Raw genomic sequence first — 12,495 nt, forward strand, 5'->3', positions numbered from 1 at the left:
TAAGTAGCTTGTAAGTTTGCAAAATTAATAGGAAAGCCAGGAGTTGAATGTCTTATCTGCTTTTACATTATATGGCATTTTCATGCTTTCAATTATTGAAGAAACATTTTATTCAGGGCAGGCAAGAGGATGCTGAAGAATACTTGGGATTTATTCTCAATGGACTACATGAAGAAATGCTGACCCTAAAGAAACTTCTCTCTCCACATAATGAAAGTTAGTTTTCTTTGTTGCAAATTTTATTTCATTCAAGTATCTGTCTGTAAAAATGTTTCCCCTATTTTTATGTTAATTATGTAATATAGAGAAGTTTTTAGAGTAGATGTTGAGGTAGGGATGGAATGCCATATTTTCAAGGATTCATTTTTATATTAAGATTGTTTACTGGGGATTAGGCTCTCTCCATGGTAGATTGAAAATAGAAGTGCATTTTGCATCTGTTGATGAAGGTCTCTTTTTGGAAGTAGAGGCTCTAGACTAATGGCTAATTCAAAACAGCATAGTAAATGATTTCAAAAGTCTTACTGACAAAGATGGAGGAAAGTTTTCTTTGAAATAAGTGTTGGATTTGTATGTAGTCTGAAATACCGTTTTATTTTACAGTGGCTTTATGTTTGAATCCCCATTTAAAAATGAAACAAAACACAGTTAGCCTTAGCCAAGTGTAGAGTTCAGGTCCCCAGTTACCAATTTCTCTTCAGCAGGGTAGAAATTTTTTATGATATAAAATGATCATTCAGTATTTTGTTCTCTGGCTGTGTGCTAAGCTTTCTTTAACCTCCTGACTTTGGCACATGAAAAGACAATATTTGCTAAGCCTTGGGTTCTCTGTAAAATATCTGTGCAGAAAAGAAGTTGTATTTAATAATGCCATAATTATGCTTCCAGAGTAACACTTCACTTTCTATTTTTCTACTCCATAAACTTATAACTAAAAATATATGAAGCTTTATTAGAAAACTGCATCTGCTGCTTACATACAGTCATTAGTGAACTGCATTCTGTTGATGCATGGATATGCCCAGATGTGAGGGGGCCAGGAATATATTAATTCTCATTTATGTTTTCAAATCTATGGCCTATGAAATCTGAGTAATCTCTGAAAATGTTTTATCTTCTGAAAATAATTTTTATTTTCCTTTTAAGTTCTATATCTGTTTGCATGTTTTATTTGAAAAGAAAATAAACACAAAACTATTTTTCTTCACTTTAAGAACTCTCTGTTTCCAATGGCCCTGAGGTTCAGACTGTTCATGAGGAAGAGGAGCAAGATGAGCAAGGAGAAGGCAGTGAGGATGAATGGGAGCAAGTGGGACCTCGCAACAAATCCTCAGTCACTCGACAGGCTGACTTTGTTCAGACTCCAATAACTGATATTTTTGGTGGTCACATAAGGTAGTACTCTTATGAAAAAGTTGTTGAGACTGTAGCTTGCTTTGCCTTCACATGTAATTTCTTCCTCTGTTTTTCTTGCTCTGTTTTTCACAATGGAAGAAAGCAATTTTTTCAGACTTGAAAGATGAACATTTCTACTATGAAGCATTTGTTAGCAAGTGAATCCAAGATAGGTCACAATAATAAAAAAAAAAAATTGATCCAAAAGATTCTTTGAATTATTGTAGAGTCTGACTCTGTTTACTGAACAAAGCTCTTGAATTGTTTATTGAGGTGGAGTTTGAAATATATGCTTTGTATGTTGATAATAACATTTAAAGAGTTCCAAAAAATTGTACACCAACTCTTGTGACCACACTCCATGGATAGTGAGATTAGCTGAGAGTTAAACCCAGTCCGGAAAAGAATTTAAATAATAAAAATAGTTAACTTCTGGTTGTTTAAACACATGTGCTTCCCAGAAGCACAGAAGTTACGTATAATAGTTAATAAATAAAATGTTAACGGCGAAAGAAGTTTGGAAAAATGTAAATCGCTACAAGATGGTACAGGAATGAAAAGAATGTGGGCCATTACTTACATTCAGGTCTGATTCCAAAAGAAGGCAGAAAGTAGATAGTGAAAGAGTATTTTTCAAAAGGGATGCCTCACTGCTTGTTTGGAGAAATGTATAATTTAAAACGAAAGCAATGTAAACACATAACTAAAAGCATATTCCAAAACAAAAATGCTAGACTTGAAGAATTATTTTTAAATTGGAGGCAGACGCTTAATTGCTGGTGTTTGACTCCATGTGTTGCCAGAAATTCAGTTGAGAGGTGTGAATAATGTGGGCTCATACCTTCTGACTATGAAATGTGCTGAAATTATTCCTTAGGGATTTGAGTCAGACAGCTGGCAAATAAAATGATATTTTCCGTAAAAATTGGCAGGCAAGCATTTTATGTATTGCAATTCCACATTGATGGTATCTCCATGTACCCAAGGTATTGTTAACACTCATAGTATTTTTTTACCACGATTGGAATCTTGGTCTATGCATGATTCCATTAAATTCGGAATACGTAGAGAATGCTTTCTTCTGTAAAAATCCAGGACAAATAATGTGGAGGTAATACTGAAAAAGGCAAAAAACTTGCAGTGAGCAACAGAACCACACGGTTCACTGTGACATCTGTTGTCTGCTTCCACCACACCCATTGTATTTAGCCTCCAAACTAGGTCACACCATTTACCGCAGAAGCAGCATCTCCTGTTGTGATGCTGGAAAGCTTCCTCTTCTGAGGCTGAGGGTGGAGATAGGAAGGGTTGAATATGCAGAAATGTCGGTAGAAATCTACCAAATGACAGCATCAGAAATTGGAAGGAGCGAAATGGAAAAAGCCTGCAATGGAAAACATGGTGTGGATTGGCACCTTCTGGCCTGGGTGACTTTAAGTACTCCTTGGGTCTTCATTTGACTGTTAGATGCCTATCAGGGTGTAATTGTTTAAAGAATTTACTTTTTAAAGCAGCGTGAGGTGTAAGTGTGCAGATGCACAGTTCTGTCAGGATCTGGTTTGTTAGTATGCAGAGTCCTTTTTGCTTTTTCAGCTTGTGTGAATTTGAAGTATGTTGTACAAGCTAGTTCACAAACCAGTTAGAGGCCTGCTAAATACTTCCATAAATAGCACTTCTAAAAGAAAAACATATATAGTAGGAGAGCAGTGCCTGTTTTCATAAAAAAATTAATATATATATATCCTGAAACAATACTGCTGACTGCAGAGCTCTTGCAGTATATGAGATTGACGACAATGCATTTTCCTGTGACCAGTAGAAATTTCTAATTATTCTACTAAGTAATTAATCATAGAATGGCCTGGGTTGTTAAGGCCCACAGTGATCATCCAGTTCCAACCCCCCTGCTATGTGCAGGTCGCCAACCAGCAGAGCAGGCTGCCCAGAGCCACATCCAGCCTGGCCTTGAATGCCTCCAGGGATGGGGAATCCACAATTAAGCTATGGAAAACCAAAGTCCAATAAAGATTTTGCTGTCAAATCCATTTCTGTATAACTTTTTGAAGACACTTTGCCATTTCAGTCCTAGTAACTAAAAGAAAAAAGAGCTTTTCCTTAGTATTATCTTTTCAGAATGTCATCCATATTAGTAATTTAATCTTTAATCCGTGGATTTGGTAGCAGTTCTCTAGTGCTCATTGCACTAAATAATGGTTAGCTTAAAAAGGGGCTGGGTACGTATCCAAAAGCAGCAAGACTTACACAGTGCAGGGTTTGTTTATTAAACACTGCTCTTGCCATGTGTTGAAGGTTTTGTCCTTAAATATAGCCAAGGAGGAAGCGTTAAGTGAAATAAACATGGTACTGTTTTTCATATGCTGTCTTTCCTCTGAAAGGTATGTATTTGCTAGTCCAAAGATGCATCAACTGTGTGTTGCTGCTTTGGGGTTTTGCCTGAATTGCAGGGCTCTTTTGATAGGAGTTGGCAGTAATCACAGCTGTATGTTAACATTTCATACATGATTGAGAGAAATTTCAGCCTGCCTACAGGAATTACGGCTGTGTTAATTATCTTACTGCTTTCAAGCTTTGTGGGGCACTACAATTAAGAATAAGCTTAAGAATATAATAAGCAATTTATTTCTTCAGCTGTGTAAAATCATATTTTTTAACAGCTGGGACTTTTCAATGCAAGTACTGCTTTCAAAAGAAAATAAATTCTTGAGTCATGTTTGACAGTTTTCAGGGGAAACAGGAAGAGTGCACTTAGTGCAGTGATGTGGTTGAAGAGTGAGCTGTCTCACTGCACAAAACAATCTTCACCAAGCCACATTGCTGAAAGGCTGCAGCTGAATGCCCTACAAAAAATTATCTCATGCCCTATGTTGTTAACATTATGGTTTTTCCAAAAGTCTCCCATTTCTGTAGAGAGGGATGCGTGGACGAAGTCTGGACATGGAAAATGTTGGAAGGAGAAGGAAACATTGATCCTCAACAGAGAATAGTTTGTATTTCATGTGGCAGGATCTAACCAAACAATTTCAAGTGGCTATGAAACTGGACACAGTGAAGTGACTGAAATAATCATGTGTTTTAATTGCACAATCTGGAGTTGTTGTAATTTTTTACAGCAAAACATAAATTGGAGATGGATCAGTACTTTGCATTTCTGATCATGTGTTTGTAAAGCATAATTTCAGAAACTTGATGTGAGCTGAGATGATTTTAAAGTCTCCCTGCAATAAGAGCTGGCTTCCTTAACATACTTGCCAGAAGTATCTGTTTCATAGGGCAGAGGTATTTTTGTGGTTAGCAGTAGAGAAACAAAAGGTAGAGCCCTGGGTAAGAATGCAGTTAGGTATAGCTTCAACTTGATTTTCAAGCTTTGTTTTTACAGTCTTTACAAAATGTATGTATGTAAACTGTTCCCAATTTTTGGGACTTTTTAAAATAAATAACTTTAACTGTGCTGTGAAATATATAATTGGTTTTTTTTTTCAGTTCGGAATAAAAAGTTGGAACCATCTGAAAGCTCAGGTGGAACTCAGTAAAGTTGATCATAATATGTTCTAATGTGTCCCACGTTGAAGACTTTTAAAGGCATGGCCAAATGCTTCTTTGCTTAAAGTTTTAAATGTCTGATGCTTATCCAGAATTTTTAATCCTTGCATAAATAAAATAATTAAAATATAATTCCATTCAGTGTGCTCTAAGGAGTTATGAAACTGATTTTAATTGCATTAAAGCAGATTCAAGCTACTGAATCAAGTGGATACCAGCTATTGTAGCTAGTATTTGTATGTTTTGTTCAGGTTTAACAGTCAGCTGAGTTAGCAAGGTGGACACTGATTTCTTCTTACTTGAAGCTTCTGTACTGTTGAAAAATACTTCCCTTTTTTACATTCAGTTTTTTCTCTCTCCATAGATCTGTTGTTTACCAGCAGAGTTCTAAAGAATCTGCTACGCTGCAACCTTTCTTCACCCTGCAACTGGATATCCAGTCTGACAAGATACGCACCGTCCAGGATGCATTGGAAAGTTTGGTGGCAAGAGAGTCTGTCCAGGGCTATACCACAAAAACCAAGCAAGAGGTGTGTTCTGTTGACCCCTTCTTACAGTCAAATATTAAAATTTCTTTCAAGGGTTTTTACTCAGCTCTTGGTTTACAAATAGTTTCTTGAACTCTTGCTCCTCGTGTTAATAAAAAAGATGCTAGCCTTTTTGGTGTCTTGCAGCAGTAAAACATAATACATCTGAATACATACAGGGAAAGGCATTCAAGGAAGAGAACCAACTTTAAACAAAACTCTGCCTGTGAATTATGTTTTCTGAAGATTTTACTTGAGTATATTATTAAATTAACAGAGTAAACTGTGATAATGATATGTGCTATTATAAGTAAAATGCATTTAGCTAGTCTTAACATACTGATTCCTGGGGATTGCCAGGAATCTTACTAAAAAGAGCAGCTCTTCAGAGCATTGCTTGAAAGCACGCTGTAGCTGTGGAAGAAAAATCTTGCAGCAGTTCTGCACCCTCATGCATCTCTGCTGATGCCTTATTATATTTTGCAAACAATGTGGTATAGAAAAGTAATAATTAGATGAATAATATATATATATTATATATAGTATAGTATATATAGTAATAATTAGATAAAAATAGAGGAATACTACATGGGAAGAAAAACATACTTCTGGCATATACCTTGAGAACTTGTGATGCAGTTAATAAATTAAATTCATCTCCCATGTGAGCTATTGTCTTCCTCCTTAGAGCATATAGTATTAAAAACATCATCTCTGGTATGCATAGATTTTAGGGGCTGCATAGAAATGCAAGCATTCATTATGTCTTTTAGTCTTTTTTTCAAAAGAAGTTAAGTCAAAAGAGTTGTTCTTATGTTACAAATTGTAGTGAAAACAGTGAATGCATTGAAAATTACTATCTGCAAAGTCCTGAAAGCCAAAATATGTTGTGAAGAAGCATTTCATCTTCATTTTCCGTATGGGGAACTCAGAAACTGTTGACAAAGCTTAAAAAAAAAAAATAAAAAGCTATTATTACTCTCTTTTTTTATTCTGATTTTTTAAGTCTGAATTGTATAAGCTGTGGGCATAAGCCATAGTTTCAGCAAGAATAATCTTCCAAATGTGTGAATGACTTCTTAGTTTATTTTTTTTAATCATAAGAATTTTGTGTTAATGTAAGGAGGAAATCATCAGTCTCTCCTGCAGTGTTTGAAAATAAATAGGTGTTTATATAGGTGTTTCCTTAGGTGTTTAAAGAGGAATGACATTCTCTTGCTCTGTATGCCATTCAGATTCTTTCTGGTCTTGCAGATCAGTTTGTCTTGAACATTTCAACACCAAATACATATAAAAACTTAATTTTTAACTTGAAGTGACTTTTTTCTTATTTGCAGACCTGTTTGCATTTTGTAACAGAAGTGAAGACTTGAGTAAGAAGCTAGCCTTTTCTCGTTTACTTTTCCTGCTTACCTTCCCCAAACTCCTTTGAAGGAGTCTTCACATTCTCTGGAGTTCTCAGACTGCTTCTCAAGGCTTACACAAATATTTTCTCAGGAATGACTCACTGTTCACTAAACAAACGTTTGGAGCACTTTTCGCTGGTGATGTTGCTACCAGAAATCAGGTCTGCTGATGGTCAGGGTAGCAGGACATGTGTTGTGTCCTCAGCTGCTGCTCCTCAGCCTGGCACCAGAGCACAATGCTGCTGTGATCTGCAGCAATCTAAGCTGAGATTCTAGGTGAGGCACAGCTGAAGTGCAGGCGTGCATTCCTAAACACCAACTCAGTGACTGAGAGAGGAGAACAGCAGCTGCTTAAACCACCGTGTTGGTATTCTTCTGTGTCTTCCTGTCTTGGTTTGGGCTTGGACCTATTTGGGGTTGGTTGGTGTGTTCTGCACAAAGTTGAATTCAAATTTTAGATTTGAGAAGCCTCAATTCCAGGAAAATCTTCAAATAGTGATAACTTTCTGAATCAAGAATATTTTCTCTCTATATAAAGCCTCTCCAGGTTTGCTCCATAAAAACAGCAGTTGTTCCATGCTAGAACGCATGGAATATGCAAACTCTCCTAAGTTCATAGGAGAATTGTGTGCACTTCTTGTCACATCTTCTCTTTCAGAGTCTGCCTTAGAGCTTCTTTTTCTGCGTGTTATTCCTGGAAGATGGACGGGTGGGTGCCAGCAGGCACTTATTGAGTGGAAAAGAACAGGGCCCTGTTTGGCCTGCTGGTTTAAAAAAACAACAAAAAGCACAAAAAAAACCCTCTCTTAAGACTCAGAGAAGCTGCCACTGTTGCCAGTGGTTAGATGTTTTTTGGATGCAGAAAGGCATATTTTGAACCCTTAAGATGTAGGTGAGATTTTACAGTTTGTAGAGACTATTTCTGTTTGAAATGTGAAATTATTTCTTGTAAAAAGTATCAGTTCAAATCCCTGAGGAAATTGTGCACCCTACAAAACCTGCTTGCTTTCAGTATCATGAGAGCCAAGTTTTAGTATTCAAGCTTGGAAGAGTGATAGTTTTTCCTAGTGATTTTCTATTCCACTCTGTGTAGTAGAATTGGGTCCTCTGTTGGAGAAGAGTATGATTTACCATAAAGAGGATACAGGTGCTTTTTTCTGAATCTGGAAACTTAGAGAAGCCTAAAGCAGTTACTTGGAGATTTTTTTTTATTTATTTCTTTATTTTTTACTTCAGAATTTCTAGGAAGGGGAAACATTTTTGTTCTGCAATTCCGAGCCCAGTTTTACATTTCCAGACAGTAACTTTTTGGGTTACTTGGTTGTAACCAAAAAAAAAAAGTCAATATTTAATAAATAATGTGTAACTCATAGTTTTCTCTCAGGATCTTTACAGAACTTGGTATACCTTTTTTTAAAAAAAAAAAAAAAAAATAATAAAAAAAAAGAAAATATCATTCATTACTGAAACCTTCCATAACTTCTGACCGTGGTGGTGCTTGTTTTTAGATAGCTTATTTAACAGCTCACTTTGTTTTTCAAGGGAATTCTTGAATATCAGATATCTCATTGATTTTAAATAATTTTTAAACTGTTACATCACTGGTCTCTTATGTGTCATAAACTGTCTTATAAACTATCTTATGCTATGCAGACTTGTTTCTTTGTGCGAGTGTATGTAAAGTCAAATACTTATTCCTCTTTTAAAGCAGTATTTCTGAGCAGTCAACAGAAATCATATTTAATTCATCTTTGTTCTGTATTTTTAGGTGGAGATCAGTCGAAGAGTGACACTAGAAGAACTCCCCCCTGTCCTTGTTTTACACCTCAAGAGGTTTGTGTATGAGAAGACTGGCGGATGTCAGAAGCTTATCAAGAATATTGAGTATCCTGTTGATCTGGAAATTAGTAAAGGTAAAGATGTCTTCTTTAACAGAAGTTTCCCCTGCTTTGGGAAAGGATAATATTAACTCCTTAGTGTCTTTCAGTTCTCTTTTTCGCTTCCAGCTTTGTGCACAAGATTTCTTCTCCATGGAGGGTATTGCCACCTAGAAATGTAGTAATTTTGCTGAATATCTTAAAAGATATGCTTTTTTTCCCTCCATAAAAATAATATATTTAGCTATCTGAGATTCAATCTTGGTGAATCTCACGTTGCCTGTATATTGGTTTGGGCCGCTGCTGTGCAAAGAACATTATGATGAAAGATCTTACAACCTTTGTCACATCCTAGACATTAGGTTGGCCACATAAGAGCTTCCTGCAGACCTGAGGAGTAAGGTGGTAGGCTGGTGAGAACAAATACTGGGAATGACCCCTGAATAAAAGACGTGTCCATTCTTAGGGCTGTTGGCAAACAACTCTATGTATTTTTCTGTCAGATTTCACTTGGAAGTGGCAAATTATTGTAACAAACAGTGCCTGATGAAAGGAGATAAACATTTTATGGAAGATACAGCCTGAAAGGAGGCTAGTAATGGATAAAGGAAGGGTGAGAACTTGCGTACATCCAGCATCTGAAGTTTGCAGTGTTAAATGCATTTTCTTTTCATCTGGCAAGTTGACTGTTAGCCGACCAGCTCAGGAAAAAAGAAATTAATGATTACTTATATATCAAGTGAGATATATACTTTGTCATTATACTTATTATTTAATATTAAAATGTCTTAAAGAATGAATATTTGTAGAACTGGTTTATTCTGCCATCACTGACAACAACAGTTGGAACATAACTTGGGACTTGAAATTGTTGTATACATTTTAGATGAGCTTTCTCTGTTTATACTGATGTTGATTTCTGTTAGAAATAATTGATCTCTGTTGAAACTGGATTTCTGAATTTTCTAACTGTTGCCTTTGTTACTCTTTTTCCTTCTCCAGAGTTACTGTCTCCTGGTGTGAAAAGTAAAATTTTTAAAGGCCAAAGAACCTACCGGCTCTTTGCAGGTATTTTATCTACATGCCTCTTGTCCCTGTATTGCAAATATTGTACATGTAGAGTTCTAGAAACCTGGATTACATAATATTTTCTTATAAATTACAAAATTATTTTAAAACTGAAATAATTTATGGGTGTCAGATTCTCTTATTTAGTGTATGCACATATACCAATGTAATGTTGTATCTGTATTTATATGCTGACTGTTCCAGCTTGAAACTCAAACAAAAGCAGATCCACCCTGAAAAGTAGTAGCAGCAGCAGCAGCTGAAATATAGCTGCAGTATAACTGTGCCTAAAACATAGCCCAAGTTTTCAGAATAATGTTTCATCTGTGTATTGAAATTGCTGTTTGAATGCTGGCATCGTGTCCCATTGAACCCTCAGGATGAGTTGCTGGCAGTCTGTGAGCAGCATGCTGTGGGTGGAGAAGTTTAGCTTGGAGGAGATGATGATATTTGTGTAAGGAAATGATGTTTTTAAGTCTGCAATGTATGTGAAATACCTTAAATTGGTAGTTAAGGTTGGAAGCTCACGTAAGTATGCAGGAGCAGGATTTTCGTACTGAACAAAACAGTCTCTGGCAGTAATGAATTTCCTGAGGTTTAACACTCCTCCACAGTTTACGATTTGCACCTGCTTCTTTGTTGACATAGGAGAATAATAAACTGGAGAATCCAGAGATTTTAACTTCTATGTCACCAAATCTGTGCCAGTAGTGGTAGCCTTATGTGACTTGGTGATTTGGATCCACTTTTGTGACCGCTGAGTTTACAGAAGGAAAAAAACAAACCTGGCTCTCAGAACTGTTTCTGGCAGTTTCATTTTATTTTATTGGAAGTTATTTTCATGGGGCAGATTTGGAGACCATGTTTAAAATGACTTGAAGAAATGTGTTTGCACTCTAATTATTTCTAACTCCCCCTATGGAAAAGTACAATAGAGTTTTCTGGCAACTGAGGAGTTCTCATCCACAGACACTGAGCTTAGATGATCTGAACAAATAAGTTTCGGTATTGCGAACTATCCAGTGATTAAAATAAATTTTAGAACATGAATGATTCCAGATTTATTTTGTGAATTTCTAAAAACTTCATCTCTTTGATATTACTGTAAAATGTTTGGTTTTGTGCAAGTGAAGAAAATTTTGGGTAAGTTTGAAGTGTCTTTTAGAACAGGAAGACTGGGTCTATTATGAAGTTTGAGTATTGTTTTGTAAATACATACTTTTGCTGTTTAGAGTATGGCAGTGCTTTCTGTGTGGGCTTGTTAAGTGTGTAGTATGGGCACATGCTCTGAGAAAGAGTTAAATGCAATTTCTTGCATGCCTCCTTAGATTTACATATGTAGAAGACCTCTTCCATTTGGAGGCACTGTCCACGCATAATGCTGAAAGCTCAGTATTAAAACTGGGGTTTGGTTTTTGTTAAGGGACTGCTAAGCCCTCTGTTCTGAGAACATTTTGGATGTGGAGGTAATCGAGAAGACAGTTTGGTGCTCTTTTGGGAGCAGCAGCAGTTGTGTTCCATTCAAAATTTGAAGCAGATTACTGAGAACTAATAAATGGGAAATTTATAGATTGGTACTTCAACAGAATCTGTTTTCAGAATAAAATTCTAGTTAAGACAGAATGAAAGAATGATCACAGGTGGAATAATTGGCTTTATAATCAGCATGATTTGAACAGTGCCCTGTTCCGCTGTGTAGCTTAATGCCCTCTGGTTTTTATTTTCGAATATTTTGTTGGCATATAAAAATGCTCTACAATTGTTTGCCTTATGGACTGTGCTTTAGACTTTATTTATAGGCTTTCTTAGACTGTAGTCTATAGACTTTCTAGTTTTCTTTATAGACTGTTCTGTAGATTGTTCAGATTTATTTTTGGTAAGTTGTTTAATGCATTATGGCGCTTTTCATTCTTAATTTACTACAGTGTCCTTCAGAATCATTAGCTTTGGTATGGTGGAGAGGCGTTATGTAGTACTACCTGGTTGAACCATGAGTATGTTATGAAGAAAGCAGAAAGTGACCTTAATTCCGTGGTTTTATGTGGCAATGGGTATTCATAGAATCATGGAATGGCCTGGGTTGAAAGGGGCCACAGAGATCATCTGGTTCCAACCCCCTGCTGTGTGCAGGTCACCAAGCAGCAGCCCAGGCTGCCCAGAGCCACATCCAGCCTGGCCTTGAATGCCTGCAGGGATGGGGCATCCACAGCCTCCTTGGGCAACCTGTTCCAGTGCCTCACCACCCTCTGGCTGAAAAACTTCCCTCTAATATCCAACCTAAACCTCCCTTGTCTCAGATTAAAACCATTTCCCATGTCTTGTACAAGCACATCACAAATTCCTCTTTTCACAGTTGTTTATCATCACGGAAACAGCGCAACTGGTGGCCATTACACTACGGACGTCTTCCAAATCGGGCTCAACGGCTGGTTACGCATCGATGACCAGGCAGTGAAGGTGATCAATCAGTACCAGGTGGTGAAGCCGTCTGCAGAACGCACAGCCTACCTCCTGTACTACCGCCGAGTTGACCTGCTGTGAAACTTCTCCCTCTACGCTGTGTGTGCAAGATACCTGCTTTGTAGAACGCCAACTATCACTAACTTTTTTTTCCTTCTCCTGTAAATGCTCTTTTGAGTGAATCTCTTTTTTTTCTTTTTT

At 36.8% G+C, this 12,495-nt stretch overlaps 1 protein-coding gene across 1 annotated transcript in view; it reads left to right on the plus strand.

Moving 5' to 3' along the window:
* USP10 (ubiquitin specific peptidase 10) overlaps positions 1 to 12,375 on the plus strand; it is a 34,561-nt gene extending 22,186 nt beyond the window's left edge. The window contains exons 9-14 of the mRNA XM_019619698.2: positions 117 to 216; positions 1,215 to 1,395; positions 5,321 to 5,486; positions 8,658 to 8,802; positions 9,769 to 9,834; positions 12,188 to 12,375. Coding sequence (XP_019475243.1) covers positions 117 to 216; positions 1,215 to 1,395; positions 5,321 to 5,486; positions 8,658 to 8,802; positions 9,769 to 9,834; positions 12,188 to 12,375 — 846 coding nt within the window. The remainder of the gene's footprint in view (positions 1 to 116; positions 217 to 1,214; positions 1,396 to 5,320; positions 5,487 to 8,657; positions 8,803 to 9,768; positions 9,835 to 12,187) is intronic.
* Positions 12,376 to 12,495: the final 120 nt, after the last annotated feature.

The sequence above is a fragment of the Meleagris gallopavo genome, chromosome 13, assembly GCF_000146605.3.
Source record: "Meleagris gallopavo isolate NT-WF06-2002-E0010 breed Aviagen turkey brand Nicholas breeding stock chromosome 13, Turkey_5.1, whole genome shotgun sequence".
NCBI classification, from domain to species: domain Eukaryota; kingdom Metazoa; phylum Chordata; class Aves; order Galliformes; family Phasianidae; genus Meleagris; species Meleagris gallopavo.